The sequence below is a fragment of the Carcharodon carcharias genome, chromosome 5 (assembly GCF_017639515.1).
Source record: "Carcharodon carcharias isolate sCarCar2 chromosome 5, sCarCar2.pri, whole genome shotgun sequence".
NCBI classification, from domain to species: domain Eukaryota; kingdom Metazoa; phylum Chordata; class Chondrichthyes; order Lamniformes; family Lamnidae; genus Carcharodon; species Carcharodon carcharias.
In genome coordinates, this window is record NC_054471.1 from 131,565,769 (window position 1) to 131,582,505 (window position 16,737).

The following is a 16,737-nucleotide window of genomic DNA, read 5'->3' on the forward strand; positions in this document are numbered from 1 at the left end:
AAAGAACGGGTACATGTGTTTTATGTGCAAGCATACATCTTAGCTAACTTTGGAAATGAGAAAGCTCCTAAGGAGCATTTCAAGGAGTTCTCTTGATCCATGTGTGAGGAGATATGATAATAGATGAGTAGTTATAAGGTTAGTGAAGCAGATAAGTGAACTTAAGTTTTGTTTTAATGGAGTGTGAGGTTTTTCTCTGCAGAAGGATGTCTCCTGCATTCCTTCCCCACAATGTTGCTGACCTTAGTGTTGCCAAAGCTAAATGTTATCTGCTCCTGAGCCAGATGGAAGCTTTCAGGTAAGAGAACTAAAGAGGTTAGGGAAGAAAAGCAAGAAAAGAAGAGAATTATAACTTTAACACATGGCAAAAAAGAGGCAATTGTGAATCTGTCACCTGGTTAGCATTTATGGAAAAGAAAAACAGGTGGGGTGCAAAAATAAGTGACCGGTTTGCTAATGCTTGTTTCTTACATGGTGATGTAAGTTAAAATTACTTCCAAAGAGCCAAGTTTTATGGAGAGTTTTGAAAGTGAGGAGAGATGTAGCTGGTAGTTTTGTCACTAATGATAGATTTGAAGGAGAGAGTGTGTGGCGTAGATCAGAGGCAGAAGACTGGAATGTGTACTTGGTACATGGATGTTGAGAAGATTGTCGGGGTAGGATTGAGTGAGGTTAAAAGCCTATTTAAAGATGAGGACAGAGCATACAAGATTTTGTTTGGAATAGGAAAGAAGCTGCAAAGTTCTGGATGAGTTGAAGGTTGTGAAGGATGGAGGCAGAGTGCCAATTATGAGAGGATTGGAAAAATCAAGTCTTGGGAAGTCATGGAGATCAGGGAGGGAAGTAGACTGGTAAGACTCTGGAGATGCTTGAATAATACAGAAAGAATGTTGACATTTGTTTACCTGCCATGGTGGGAAATTAAAACTTAGGTTGCAGTTTCCTTTAGTGCAATTGAGCATCTTGTGAAGGGCATAAGCTACAGCATTGATGGCTAAGTATACTCCATAGATAGCGGATTCATTAATAGTTTCAATTATTTGATTATACGTCAGAGGTTTGTTTTGCTGTGAGTTTGAATAATTCCAAGTTGGTTTATTTGTGTTGCCTTTGTTTACAAAGCTTATATCGTCTTTAAAAAGCTCCTTAACATCTTGGGGATTCACCTCCAACTTTTTTAAGTAGTCTTTAAAGTTTGGGATGGTTCCACTTTTGAATGTAAAGCCGAAAACAGGTCCAACTTTTTCAATATGGTTCATGCTGGCAACCTGCCTAGAATTGGACCAGGAATCACTGGCAATCCAAGTTTTAGTTACATTCTGTTGAACCAGTATAGTGAATAGTTTGATGACATCTAAAGCTCTTACAAATGTGATCATAACATTTGCAGTTGATTTCATAATCTTTTCAGCTGTTGCATTGATTTTAGCACTGATTTGTTCATTGTCATGAATTGGAATAAATTCATGAAAATCAACACATATATTGAGTCTTGCTGCATGTGAGAAAAAACTGTTTAGTCCGGCCCGTCCATATGCATCTTCACTAGCAATGGCTCCAACCCAATTCCAGTTGAAGTGCTCAACAAGTTTAGCCATAGCATAAGTTTGATGGCCGTCATTTGGAATAGTCCGTAGAAATGATGCAAACTTTGTCTTGTCACTGAGCGTTTCTGCTGATGATGCATAACTGACCTGTCAAGAGTTCAAGGAGACAATGTTTCAAAACAGAACCATCTTGTATTTTTAGAAAAAAATGCATTTATATACAAACATGAATTATCTTAAGCAAATATTTTTAATCAAATATTAAAAGTGTGAGGCAGTAATTTGTACTTTTTTTTACAAATACTGAAGCATGAAAGAAGTAAGAGAGAAATAAGTTTGTATAGACTCAATCCTGTTTTAGCAGCATTGAGCCCACAGCCAAAAATGACCTATAATTCAGTACTAATTTGCACTGAGTTTTACTCAGTCAGCTCAGACTAACAGAGCAGAATTTTGAGGTGGGTGGCTGGGTGGGCACAGTCGGTGGGCCCAGGAGCGGCTGGGAAACAGGTCACTGCCTGCGATCGGCCCCGACCGCAATTTCACACTGGTGAGCCAATTAAGACCCACTGGGCGTGAATGGCGGTTCCCCAATTGTTGGAAAGGGGCAGGCGGGGGGTGGGGTCCAATGGCGACCCAGCAGCTGGTTTAAAACCAGCACAGTCAGGCCCTGGAAGGCTGCCAGTGACAAAGACATCTTCGGCGTTGTCAACAGGAGATTATAAATTATGGAGAGTAATGCATCTGCAGACACCAGGTGGAAGGGCAGATTGGGTGGGCACTCGGCACCCCAGTTTTCTGATGAGTGTCTCGTGGTCCTCCAGGAGGAGATGGCTGCCAGGAAGACACCCTTGTCCTTGGAAGGAGGAGGCCACTGCACCTAACAAAAAGAGCTTGTGAGAAGGTGGCAGTGCTGGTCAGCAGCCATGATGTGGTACAGTGCACCTAAGTGCGGTGCCGCAAGAGGTTTAATGGCCTGCTGTGCTCAGAAAGGGTCAGTGCAGCGTTGGCATGGGTCAGTGTGGTGAAATGTTAAGGTCTGGCCATACCCCCATTGTGGAGCTCAGGGGTGTTAGAGTCTGAGTGTCAATGGTCAATGATGCTGGAGCTGGCCAAGGGGGTGAGCCCTGGCTGCTTGGATTGAGTGCCTTGCGGTTCAAGGGCCATGACTCTGGTGTGTTCTTCAGGTGGGGTTGGCCAGGCTGCAATGGCACTGCAGGTAAAGAGTGGGCTAATCCATGCTCCTCTGTCCTTTCAGGAGAAGACGACCCATAACAACACTAAAAGGTCGCACACCTGCGGAGGCCCCGCAAACCTCCTAATCCTTTCCAGATACGAGCAAGGCTCTTGGATCTGGAGAGGAGCCACGGAACCTCGGTCAACCGGCTGCAGTGAGGCTGGGGTGTCAGACGAAGGTAAGAGTGTGGTGCACAGAGGTGAGAGTTTCAGATGCTGCAAATATTCTTGTGCAGTCTCATTATTGATGGGAGCCTCAAAATTGGATTCCCAATTGATCACTGAAAAACGATGGCTCCATGCTGCAGATCTCCATTGTCTCACCAGGGTGCCTGGCATGCACAGTGACAGTGAGATGACTTAAACTAATGGCATGTCCTTGTCCTCCCTTAGGTGCCACCTTGCACCCAATTGCAGGACCCTGAAGACCCACCCCTGACACCAGAGGCCAGCTAGGCTCCAGATGCACCTGCGTCACATCTGCTCTGTAAACCGGTCACTAGTGTAGATACCAACACCTTGGTGGACATTAGATCTTTGGCTAGATTGTCGGTGCACAGCGGTGAGGGCATTTTGCCTTGCTTGAGGTGCAGGCAGAGGTAGAGAGTGTCCAGGGTGCCAGCAGTCGGAGGACTGCTGGAGACTAGGATGATGCTCAGTCAAAGGCAGATTATGAGCCTCTGGAGTCATCCATTAAGCAGCAGATGCTGGATGTCTAGTAATATCTCTGGGAGGATCTGGCGGAGATCCATGAGGGTATGTGTGCCATGGTCTCCATAATGGAGGAGTCCATGTGGAGCAGGATATTGCATGGACCCTCATGGCCGAGTGCACTGCCACTTCCATTGATAAAGTGGCGACTGTAATGGAGACACAGCTCCAGGAACAGAATCCAGGGCACAGGGGGTTGCGCTTGGACCTGCAAGCCCTCACACAGGCACTGACCTCAGGTGGTCAGTGTCTGTGTGGGAAATGAATGAGGCACCCTGTTTCCCAGCTAGGTGCTGTCCATTAATGGTGTGCAAGGAGGTCCAGAGCGACCTCATATTGGTGCACAAGCTGCTTGTCATCTCTACGGGCTCCTCTCTCGGCATTCTGGATGATGGCAGCAGCTCCTCTCCGCCTCTGCAGTGACCATGGCATTTGATGAGACTGCAATGACTGGGGAGATGCCAGCTGTGACATTGGCTACTCCCTCCCAAGCAGGGCCAGCACAGGCTCCACTGGCCAGAGGACAACTGCCAATGACATCAGGGCTCCAATGCCGGTGCCAGCGGGTGGAGCACCAAGATGTAGCACTTGCAAATGTAAGTTTAAGGCACTATGATCACAAGAAGGACTGGCTATGGGTGATCTTCTGTTGTGCAATGTTTTGTTTATTTTAACTGGTTTGGGGTTGAAGACCAGAGAAGGTTCTGTCAATTTGCTTTGACTGTCAACATGAGATAAATTTTTTTGTCATAATGGCCTGAGTATGCTTCACCTTTTGTATTTAATGTGGTGCAGAGTATGCCAATATGTAAAGCTGGATGTGGCTCAAATTTTTATTGCACAGGCACTGAGTAACTTTGGACACAAATGAAAGGGTTATTTCAGACATCAAGAATGAGGTTCAAGCTGATCCTTGGCAGCTGAGCTGAAGGAGTGTTAGATCAAGTCATCCCTGGTGTCCCCGCCTCCGAGGAGGTTACTGAGTCTGCATCCACTCCCCAGCATTCTCCTCATCATGCATCTCTTCTGACTCACTACTGGACTCATCCTTTGTGGCCTGTGCAACTGCGTCAAGACCCTCTTCCTCCAATGGGTACCCCCTCGCCAGTGCCAGATTGTGGCGAGCGCAGCATGCAACCATGATCAGTGACACCCGCTCTGTGGGGTTTTGTTGTGCTCCCCCTCAACGGCCCAGGCATCGGAAGCGCGTATTGAGAAGACCTATGGTCCTTTCTATCACTGCACTTGTGGAAGCAAGATTCATATTGTAACATTGCTCTGCCTCTGTTCTTGGGTGGCCGAGAGGTGTCATGAGCCTTGGCACCTGGGAGTGTCTCAGGATGTACACGTTATGGGAGCTGCCAGGGTACCTTGCACAGACTTGAAGAATATTCGCCCTCCTTTCACACACTATCTGGATGTTCATGGAGTGGAATCCCTTCCTGTTGATGAAGGCACCTGACTAACCTGCTGGTGTCTTGATGGCCACATGTGTGCAGTCAATAATACCCTGGATGCGGGGGAACCCAGCAATCACTGCAAACACTCTGCCTCGCTCAGCCTTATTGGCCTTGTTCATACGGTAAAGAATGCCTGAACAGAGCTTCTGTATCCAGCTTGAAGCAACTGGACAGCTGACTGGGAGAATCCACAAAAATTCCCCCTGGAAAGAGCTGGAGGCATAGAAGTCAAGGGCCTCTGTGACCTTCAGAACCAATGACATGGGGTGTCCATGCCCCTTTTTCCCATGCAATGCACACAAAAATCGTACGAGCAATGAAAGATTGCCGTCAACTGGCTTTTTAATGGCTTTAAGTGACCTCTTAATTAATGGTGGGCGTGGCTCTAGCTCCTGTAGTCTCCTCTCGGCCACCCAAGAACAGAGGCAGAGCAACGTTACAATATGAATCTTGCTTCCACAAGTGCAGTGATAGAAAGGACCATAGGTCTTCTCAATATGCGCTTCCGATGCCTGGGCCGTTGAGGGGGAGCACAACAAAACCCCACAGAGCGGGTGTCACTGATCGTGGTTGCATGCTGCACTCGCCACAATCTGGCACTGGCGAGGGGGTACCCATTGGAGGAAGAGGGTCTTGACGCAGTTGCACAGGCCACAAAGGATGAGTCCAGTAGTGAGTCAGAAGAGATGCATGATGAGGAGAATGCTGGGGAGTGGATGCAGACTCAGTAATGTCATGCAGACTCCTCTAGCGCCCACCGATCGAAATATCGCGCGAGTGCGTGATGACGTCAAGACACTCATCCAACGTTATCGCATGCTATTTTATGTCCGATTGGGTCGGGCGTGTGCACACTGCGGGACGTAAAATTCTGCCCATAGAAACAATGAAATGTAATTCTGGGGTTGAATTTCAACTTATCACCTGCATGTGAAACTCATGCTGCGGATTGGTCATAACCTCAAATTCTCCTTACTCTTTAAAATTCTAAGAATACTTGCTCAGAGTGAGGAAAAATAAATAATTTTCATTTCTTAAAATGAATCTTGTAGGATCTTGAATCTTGTATCCTTATAGTACGAGCGGTAGCTGGCAGACAATATTGGTCTGCACTAAAAATGTAGTTTGCCAACATAATAAATTTGAAAACTTTTTATTGCATTGTGTAGAAACAGCTGCTTCTATTGCCTGTGAATAAAATCTTCTGTAAAAAGTATGTCAAAATAGAGTGCAGTGGACATTCATTGATGCTGTTTATTCTGCAGTTTATCAGAAAAGTTAAATCTTACTGTCCCTACTTCATTAATGTAATGGGCCATACGTTATCAGTAGTGATCAGTAGTGAACCTGCACATCTCAATATATGTGTCCCAATTTTGTTTTGTGGATTCCTTTTCCCACCACTGCATATCGCTTGAAGGCAGTGACTTGTACACATGCACACAAAAGCATGTAATTTGGTGCAGTGATCATTGAATAGTAATGAGAATGGGACCCTTGCATGATTTCAATTTTCCTACCCAAGGACACTGAGACCAATTGCAGCATGGCTACAATTGCCCTGAGACCTGTTTACTTTAGCACATTAAAGATCAAACCTAGCCTTTCTTTGTTCCTTGGATTATTACCTGAGCCACGTGCAAATTGGCATAGGGACGCAAGAATAAGGGAAGTAAACACGTGGCTAAAGGAGTGGTGTGAGAAAGAGGGATTGCATTTCGTGGGGCACTGACATCAGTATTGGAACAGGAGGGATCTGTACCATTGGGACGGTCTCCACCTGAACCGATCTGGGACCAATGTTCGAGCGAAAAGGGTAAATAGGGTGGTCAACAGGACTTTAAACTAGAAAGTGGGGGTGGGGGGGTAAAATTCCAAAAAGTATGACTAATGACTAATGAGAAACAAAGCAGCAGGTTAGCATGTGGGAGGGTGGATTCAACTTCATGGAAAATTATATAAAAACTAAAAAGAAAGGAGAGCCCAGGAGAGGCTATTAAAGTCTCCAGAACACAACATAGGACAGAATGTTTCGAAAGGGCTAGGAATCTAACTTCAAGCACATCAGATAAAGGGACGACAATGAAAAAGGGGACAGGAAATACAGGACTGAAGGTGTTGTATCTGAATGCGCGCAATATACGAAATGAGGTAAATGAGCTTGTGGCGCAGGTTGAAATTGGCAGGTATGATGTGGTGGGCATGATGGAGACATGGCTGCAAGAGGATCAGGACTGGGAGCTAAATATCTAAGGATATATATCCTATCGAAAAGATAGGCAGGTTGGCAGAGGGGGTGGGGTTGCTTTGTTAGTAAGAAATGAAATTAAATTGATAGCAAGAAATGATGTAGGTTCAGATGATGTAGAATCTGTGTGGGTAGAGTTGAGGTAAAAAAAAACCATAATGGGAGTTATGTACAGGCCTCCGAACAGTCGTCAGGATGTGGGGCACAAGATACACCAGGAGATAGAAAAGGTGTGTAAGAAAGGCAAGATTACAGTGATCATGGGGGATTTCAATATGCAGGTAGACTGGGAAAATCAGGTTGGTAGTGGGTCCCAAGAAAAGGAATTTGTGAAATGTCTACGAGATGGCTTTTTGGAGCAGCTTGTGGTGGAGCCCACTAGGGAACAGGCAATTCTAGATTTAGTGATGTGTCATGAGGCAGATTTGATAAGGGAGCTTAAGGTGAAGGAACCCTTAGGAGGAAGTGACCATAATATGAGAGAATTTACCCTGCAGTTTGAGAGGAAAAAGCTGGAATCAGATGTAACGGTATTACAGTTGAATAAAGGCAACTACGGAGGCATGAGGGAGGAGCTGGCTAGAATTGACTGGGAGATGAGCCTTGCAGGAAAGACAGTGGAACAGCAATGGCAGGAGTTTCTGGGAGTAATTTGGGAGACACAATAAAAATTCATCCCTAGGATGAAGAAGCATACTAAAGGGAGGACGAGGCAACCATGACTGACAAGGGAAATCAGGGACAGCATAAAAGCTAAAGAGAAAGCATATAATGTGGCGAAGAACAGTGGGAAACCAGGGGATTGGGAAGCCTATAAAGACCAACAGAGGACAACTAAAAATGAAATAAAGAGGGAGAAGTTTAAATATGAGGATAAACTAGCCAGTAATATAAAACAAGATTGCAAGAGTTTTTTTTAGATACATAAAGGGTAAGAGTGAGGCAAAAGTGGACATTGGGCCGCTGGAAAATGACGCTGGAGAAGTAGTAGTGGGGAACAAAGAAATGGCGGAGGAACTGAATAGATACTTTGCGTCAGTCTTCACGGTGGAAGACATGAGTGACATCCCCAAAGTTCAAGAGAGTCGGGGGGCAGAGGTGAGTGTGGTGGCCATTACCAAGGAGAAGGTGCTAGGAAAACTGAAAGGTCTGAAGGCGGATAAATGGATAAATCACTTGGACCAGATGGATTACACCCCAGAGTTCTGAAGGAGATAGCTGAAGAGATAGTGGAGGCATTAGTGGTGATCTTTCAGGAATCACTGGAGTTACGGAGGGTCCCAGAGGACTGGAAAATTGCTAATGTAACCCCCCTGGTTAAGAAGGGAGTGAGGCAAAAGACGGGAATTTACAGGCCGATTAGCCTGACCTCAGTCATTGGTAAGATTTTAGAGTCCATTATTAAGGATGATATTTCAGAATACTTGGAAGTGCATGGTAAAATCGGGCAAAGTCAGCATGGTTTCATCAAGGGGAGGTCATGCCTGACAAATCTGTTGGAATTCTTTGAGGAGGTAACGAGTAGGTTAGATAAAGGAGAGCCAATGGATGTTATCTACTTGGACTTCCAGAAGGTATTTGACAAGGTGCCGCACAAGAGGCTGCTCAGTAAGATAAGAGCCCATGGTGTTAGAGGCAAGGTACTGGCATGGATCGAAGATTGGCTGTCTGGCAGGAGGCAGAGAGTGGGGATAAGGGGGTCCTTCTCAGGATGGCAGCCGGTGACTAGTGGAGCACAGGGGTCAGTGTTGGGACCACAACTTTTCACTTTATACATTAGTGATATAAATGAAGGAACTGAGGGCATCCTGGCTAAATTTGCAGATGATACAAAGATAGGTGGAGGGACAGGTAGTATTGAGGAGGTGGGGAGGCTGCAGAAGCATTTGGACAGGTTAGGAGAATGGGCAAAGAAGTGGCAGATGGAATACAATGTGGGCAAGTGTGAGGTCATGTACTTTGGTAGGAAGAATAGAGGCATAGACTATTTTTTAAATAGGGAGAGAATTCAGAAATCTGGAGTGCAAAGGGACTTGGGAGTCTTAGTCCAGGATTCTCTTAATGTTAACTTGCAAGCTGAGTCGGTAATTAGGAAGGCAAATGCAATGTTGGCATTTATTTCAAGAGGACTAGAATATAAAAGCAGGGATGTGCTGCTGAGGCTTTATAAGGCTCTGGTCAGACCACATTTAGAATATTGCGAGCAATTTTGGGCCCTGTATCTCAGGAAGGATGGGCTGGCCCTGGAGAGGGTCTAGAGGAGGTTCACGAGAACGATCCCAGGAATGAAAGGCTTAACATAAGAGGAACGTTTGAGGACTCTGGATCTATACTCGATGGAGTTTAGAAGGATGAGGGGGATCTGATTGAAACTTACAGAATACTGGAAGGCCTGGATAGAGTGGACGTGGCGAAGACGTTTCCATTAGTAGGAGAGACTAGGACCCGAGGGCACAGTCTCAGAGTAAAGGGAAGACCTTTTAGAACAGAGATGAGGAGAAACTTCTTTAGCCAGAGAGTGGTGAATCTATGGAATTCATTGCCACGGAAGGCTCTGGAGGCCAGGTCATTGAGTGTATTTAAGACCGAGATAGATAGGTTCTTGATTGGTAAGGGGATCAAAGGTTACGGGGAGAAGGCGGGAGAATATGGGTTGAGAAACTTATCAGCCATGATTGAATGGCGGAGCAGACTCGATGGGCCGAATGGCCTAATTTCTGCTTCTATGTCTTATGGTCTTTGTCTCCACCCGAGTAGTGCATTCGACACAAACAACATATGAGGGGTTATCATCAGTGTTACTTTTGAATTAATATTTCAGCCTTGCTTCTGTCAGTTTTGACAAAATTTAAATTTAATTCTTTGATCTTTGTAAAAAGATAACAATCGACGGTAGGATTATTTTTTGAAAATTAGCAACATATGTGGCAATTTCTGCTCAATCAGCCTATTTTCAATCACCAGCAAAGTGATGGAAGATGTTGTCAACCGTTCTATCAAGCAGCACATATTCACAAATAACTTGCTCACTAATAGTTTGTTGCATCGACTTGGCTCCAGACGTCAGTATATTTTTGGCCCAAATGTGGACAAAAGCTTTGAATTTCAGAGATGATTTGTAGCACCAAGGAAGCTGAGAAAAACTGAAGTCAAGGAGGTCACTCTTTGGTGGTTTGCATTAAGTGATATTAGTTGTGGAGATTGGAGACTAATCACTTGAGCCCTGGGACATCACTGCAGGGTTTTCTCTTGGCAATACCCTTTCCCTTATTTTAACCTGCTTCATCAATGACCTGTCTTCCATCAGAAGGCCAGAAGTTAACCTGCTCACTGATGACTGCATAGTTCGATCAGTACTATTCATAATTCCTTAGATAACGAAGCAGTGCATGACTGTATGCAGCAAGACCTGGACATTATCTAGGCTTGGGCTGAAAAGTAGCAGATAACATTTGCACCACACATGTGTTAGGTAATGATCATATTCCAAAAGCTAGGACATTATCATCTCCCCTTGACATTCAATGGCATTACCATCATCAAAACCCCACTATTAACATCCTCAGTAGGAAATGAACTAAACTAGCCAAATAAATGCTGTGGCTGCTGAAACAGATCCCAGGTTGGATATTTTGTGGCGAGTGACTCACCTCCAGACTCTCCAAAGGCTTTACACCATCTGCAAGGCATAAATCAGGATTGTAATGGAATATTCTCCGTTCGCCTGGATGAATGCAGCTACAATAACACTTAAGTAAGTAGCTCAACATCAACCAAGACAAAGAATTCCTCTTGATTGACACAGCACCCACTGAATTAAAACTCACTCCCTTCAGCAATAGCTTAGTGTAGCAGCAGTGTCTATTACCAACGCAGCAACTCATCAATGTTTCTTCTATCACAGCATCTCCTAAACCTGAGACCTCTATCACCGAAAAGGACAAAGGAGCAAATTGATGGAAAAACCATCAATTCCAAGTTTCACCCCAAGTTGCAGAGCATTCTATCGCTTTCCTTCATCGTCACTAGGTCAAAATCCTGGAGCTCCCTCCCTAACAACACTGTGGGAGCACTGCACCACATGGACTGCAGTGGCTTAAGAGGAATGTCCACCGTCACCTTCCCAAGAGCAACTATGTATGGAAATAAAATGTTGGTCTTGCCACATATTCCACATCCAAAATTAATTATAACAGTAGAATTGAAGAAACAATGTTACTTATAATAAAGAATAAATGCACATACCTGTGGAATAAGGTACAGATTCAACAATCGTGCAACTACCATCGATATTTCTGAGTAAACATCCCCGACAACTGCTTTGACATTTGGTATGTAGTCAGTATAATTACAGTGAACTTCAATTCTGCTGTCTGAGGAGTTAAATTTGGAAAGAAACCTTGTGGTCGCTTGTATTGCAGTGATGACCTCAGAGCAGCTGTCATAAATTTCATATCCTAGTTTTACACCCGGTAAAAAAGTGGAATTGTTTATCTGTTTGATGCTGTATATCATAGCCTGGGCTTGGAGAAACACGGAAAGGTCGAACCTAGAGAGAATTAAAAAACACGACAATTTTTTTCCGGAATTTTGGATATATCCTTTTTTTTCATAGATATTAACATGCTGATCCAAGACATATTGGAATTTATTTTCCAATTAGTGTTATTTTGGTACAAGTAGTTCTAAATACCCTATGTTAATTTAGCACAGACAGGATTTAATTGCTCATACCAAAACAATGTTGATAGAAAAATATTCCCCAATGTGCCTATGATTTATGTGCGAAGACCGGAATGTTGTAGCTTTACTGTAGAGCTGATATGGGCTCTCTGATGTAAATAAATTAAGTTACACATGTTTTATAAATGATATTTCTAGTTATCCTTAGGAGTGCTGGATATTGAGAGAGTTTTAACTTACCATTATAAGAACATAAGAACTTAAGACATTAGAGCAGGAATAGGCCACTTGACCCTTTAAGTCTGTTCTGCCATTCAATAAGATCACGGCTGAACTGATTGTAACCTTAACTTCACTTTCCTGTCAGTTCCCCATAACCCTTGACTCCCTTGTAGATCAAAAATCTGTCGAACTTAGACTTGAATGCCTTCTCAATGATCCAACTTCCACTGCCCTCTGGGGTAAAGAATTCCAAAGATTAACAACTCTCTGAGAGAAGAAATTTCTTCTAATCTCTGTCTTAAATGGGATACCCCTTATTTTGAAACTGCACTCCCTAATTCTAGATTCCCCCATGACGGGAAATTTCATCTCAGCATCTACCCTGTCAAGCCCCCCAGAATTGTTATGTTTCAGTAAGATCACCTCACATTCTTCTAAACTCCAATGAATATAGCCCAACCTGCTCAACTTTTCTTCATAAGACAATCCATCATCCCAGGAATCAACTTAGTGAATCTTGTCTGAACTGGCTCCAATGCAGGTATATCTCTCCTTAAATAAGGAGACCAAAGCTATATATGTACTTGTACATTGAGGTACGGTCTCACCAATGCCCTGTATCATTGTATCAAGATTTCTCTACTTCTATACTCCATCCCCCTTGCAATGAAGGCCAACATGCCATTTGTCTTCCTAATTACTTGCTATACCTGCATGCTAAATTTTTGGATTCATGTACGAGGACATCCAGATCCCTCTGTGTTGCAGCATCCTGCAGTCATTATTGGGAAGTTAAACTGTCTAATCAATAGAGACCAGCATAACCACATCTAAGTAAACCAGAAATTCGGTCATTGACAACTATAAATAATAAAGTATAATATCCTGTTGGAAAATATTGCACCTAGTTAAAACATACAGAAATAAAGATTTACTGACCCAAGAATTAGATCTGCACATGATGGATGTCAAAAAATATTTAATATTGAGGGCAATTTACCCAATATGAGGAGGAAATGGAGCTCTGGTTGGAGGTTGCTCAATAACTAAATGCAAATGGAACAAACCACTGCATGCACTATGAGGTAAGCTTATTTTTAGCAATACAAACAGGATAACACAAAGTGAAATTGCATTGAATTGTCAAGAAGGAAGAGTAAGGGAAATACACCAGCAGTTTAAAAAAATGACATATCAATGTAGGCAAACTAGCCTGTAGTTGCTGCTCATGCAATAGAGGTAAGATGAAATATAACTAAAACTAACTAGCAAAGTGCTTAACTATCTACACTAATGCATCATGATAAACAGTAAGATTTAAACACTAAGCCTATTTAACAAAGTTTTTCCAGTATTTAAAAAAAACACATAGGGCAGAATCTTCTGCTCTCACCAGCAGCAGGAATCGTGGCGGGCGGGGTACTTAATGTATGAATGAAAAATCAGTTTCCTGACTGCAGGAAATTAGTTTCCCAACTTTCAAGGTGGGTTAAAGGCAGGTCGGGTTTTCCACTCAGCAATGTTGGGAAGCCAATTTGCATTCGTTAGCATGCCATGAATGCTCATTAAAAGGCCAACTTGCTGGAATCACGTTCTCCACCAGTGGCTAATTAGGATGTTCTGTTTCACAACTGCCTATCAGTGGCACGCATCTGGCGAGCTTCACTTCATCCACAATTTGGACGTCAGTAGATGTGGCTTTCACCTTTCCTTTACATTGTTACTGATATATATTGTGTGCCTGTCACACAAGTAGTGCCAAGGCTGGGCATGGGAGGCATGGCCAGAGCAGAAGAGTGAGATGGAGGCAGGACTAGGTGGGGGGAAGGACCAGAGGGGAAGGGTAGAAGACCCTCCGGGGAGCAAGTTTAACAAACTGTCTAGGAGGGCTGGAAAGGCTGTCTGAGGGCACGTTTAAGAGACTGCCTGTGTAACGATACCACACTGTCAGAGGCACCTTCACAGAATCACAGAATCACAGAATCTTAATGGCACAGGAGGCCATTCAGCCTATCGTGTCTGCACCAGCTCTCCAAATGAGCATTATGATCTAGTGCCATTGCCCTGCTTTTTTTTCGAACCCCTGCACTTTGATTCTATTCCAATAATCACCTCACTAGTGCATTCCAGACCCAAACCACTCATGTGAAAATGTTTTTTTCTCAGGTAAGGAGGGCAGATTTCCTTCCCTAAAGGACATCAGTCACATTCATTGGAGCCATTTGGATCTGGTAAGTCAGAAATTCTAAAGTCGGGGTGGGGGCACGGGGGGATTGTTGGATGGTCTCATAGTGGACTATTCTGAAAGAACTGGACCAGCAATATAAATACTTTGGCTACAAGAGCAGGTCAAAGGCTAGGAATTGTGTGACAAGTAACTCACTTCCTGACTCCCCAAAGCCCGTCCACCATCTACAAGCCACAGGTCAGGAACGTGATGGAATACTCCCCACATGCCTGGATGAATGCAGCTCCCACAACACTCAATAAGCTTGATACCACTGAGGACAAAGCAGCCCACTTGATTGGCACCACATCCACAAACATTCATTCCCACAACCACCGACGCACAGTAGCTGCAGTGTGTGCCATCTACAAGATGCACTACAGAAATTCACCAAGGCTCCTTAAACAGCACTTTCCAAACCCACGTCCACTACGATTTAGAAGGACAAGGGCAGCAGATTTGCAGCAATATGTGATTTTCCACAAGTGCAGGGCACCATCGCTTGTACACATTGAGAGCTTGCTGGCAGCAGCCAGTGAGATACATCAACTGAAAAGGATTTCACTCTCTGAACGGCCATCTAATTTGTGATCACGGATAGCAGACGTTGCATGTTTGTGCCAGGTACCCAGGGAGCTCTCACATCTTGACACACTCACAGGTGCCACAGATCTTTGAGGGACCTCAGCATTTACAGGGCTGGCTCCTCAGTGGCAAGGGATACCCCAGAAAACCTGACTGATGATGCCTGTTTGCTATCCACATAGCACTGCTAAAGAGAGGTACAATGTTGCACATTCCATCACCAGGTCCTTGATAGAGCAGATGATTGGCCTCCTGAAGATGATTGGATCAATTAGGCAGGGCTCTCCAATACTCACCACAGAGAGTCTCCCAGGACATTGTTGTTTGCTGCACCCTACACAACTTTGCAAAGGGGGCATGTGTTGCCTGAGGAAGAAATAGGGGAGTGGAATGTTTCCTCGGATGAGGAGAACATTGAAGGGGATGCATCTGACGAGGGCGAGGATGTGGATAAGTCACATGAAGAGACCGTCGCAAGGGAATGACATGGAAGATGTGCCCATGTCAACCTGATAGCTGCAAGATTCCAGGAAGAGTAAAGTGCAGACAAATTCTCACAATAGTAGTTTCTTTCGCCTTTGCTGCCTGGAAGGGTCACTTTCAATCTCAGCAAGAAATTCTTTCAAATATTCAATGCTCTCACTATGGTTAGGGAAATATCAGTACACACTGTCTGCCCTAACGATGCGGTCATTCTTGGAAGACCTTAAACCATGGTTAAGTGAGCAGCCTTGGCAACTGGACCCTGTGGATCCTGAACAGCACTCCTTTCTCGCACATCCTTAGGCAACTCCACATAGTACAGTCCTTTCACCCATGTCCTCACCACATCAGTGTCCATTGCAGCTTATAATTGGATGGAATTCCAAATCACACAGGGATATAATCATGTCAGTCTGACACCTGCACAATAAGGTGTCCTGACCACACATATCATTCTTTCAAGCATTATTGGATGGATGGCTCAACAGGGAGCAGCATCATGAGAGCACCATATATCCTATCGGCAACTCTCCTTAATGCTGAATGTTATGGCATCATCTTGCTACTGCCCCCCCAGTCACTATTTGCACATAGTGAAGCAGTAACTATTAACATATAGATCATGCATTAAAGTTTCAAGGTTTGTTTGCATTGTCCTCACTGAGACTGCCTCACCAGGACAACGGGTTGCTGAGGTGCAACCACTTGGGACTGTACAGTCGTCGGAAGCCTGATAACTTTCTGTCGTAGATTACTTTTGCATTAGGGCAAAACCTTGATCAGTCATTATCGATACAATAGACAATGAATAATTCTTTTCTGCTTGCACCCTGCTGTGGCCTCTGTCCTGACATCTCCTTTTGGGATTTGGTGGCAACTTTTGATCGATAATACTCTTGTGAAGGGCCTTGAGATGTTTTACTATGTTAAGATGCTATATAAGTGCAAGTTGTTATTTCCGCTTGTGCTATGTAAGTGTATGTTATTAAGATACTGGGAAAAATATATGAATCAAAAGTAGCGAAGAAAGGAGTGTCTGTTGCTGAAGTTGAGTAAAGAGCATGGGCTTGTGGACTCCCCCATGGAAATCGTGAGAAGATAGAGAGGGTGCAGAGAACAAGTTAACCTGGGAAAAGCCAGGGATTTGGAGATCCTTCCATTTTAAAGTGGGACCTTAATTATTCTTCCATATAGCACGTGGCATTTGGCCAAATGGTCAGGCAAGCAAACTGTGGGAAAAAAATAAAAGCAAAAAACTGCGGATGCTGGAAATCGAAAACAGAAACAAAAATACCTGGAAAAACTCAGCAGGTCTGGCAGCATCTGTGGAAGGGA

The 16,737-nt window shown here is 44.2% G+C and overlaps 1 protein-coding gene across 1 annotated transcript in view; it reads right to left on the reverse strand.

The window, feature by feature from the left end:
• Window positions 1–16,737, reverse strand: part of LOC121277759 (G-protein coupled receptor family C group 6 member A-like) — a 47,255-nt gene that overhangs the window by 17,121 nt on the left and 13,397 nt on the right. The window contains exons 4-5 of the mRNA XM_041187398.1: window positions 11,448–11,751; window positions 906–1,694 (exon numbers count right to left, since the gene is read on the reverse strand). Of these exons, the coding sequence (XP_041043332.1) occupies window positions 906–1,694; window positions 11,448–11,751 (1,093 nt within the window). The remainder of the gene's footprint in view (window positions 1–905; window positions 1,695–11,447; window positions 11,752–16,737) is intronic.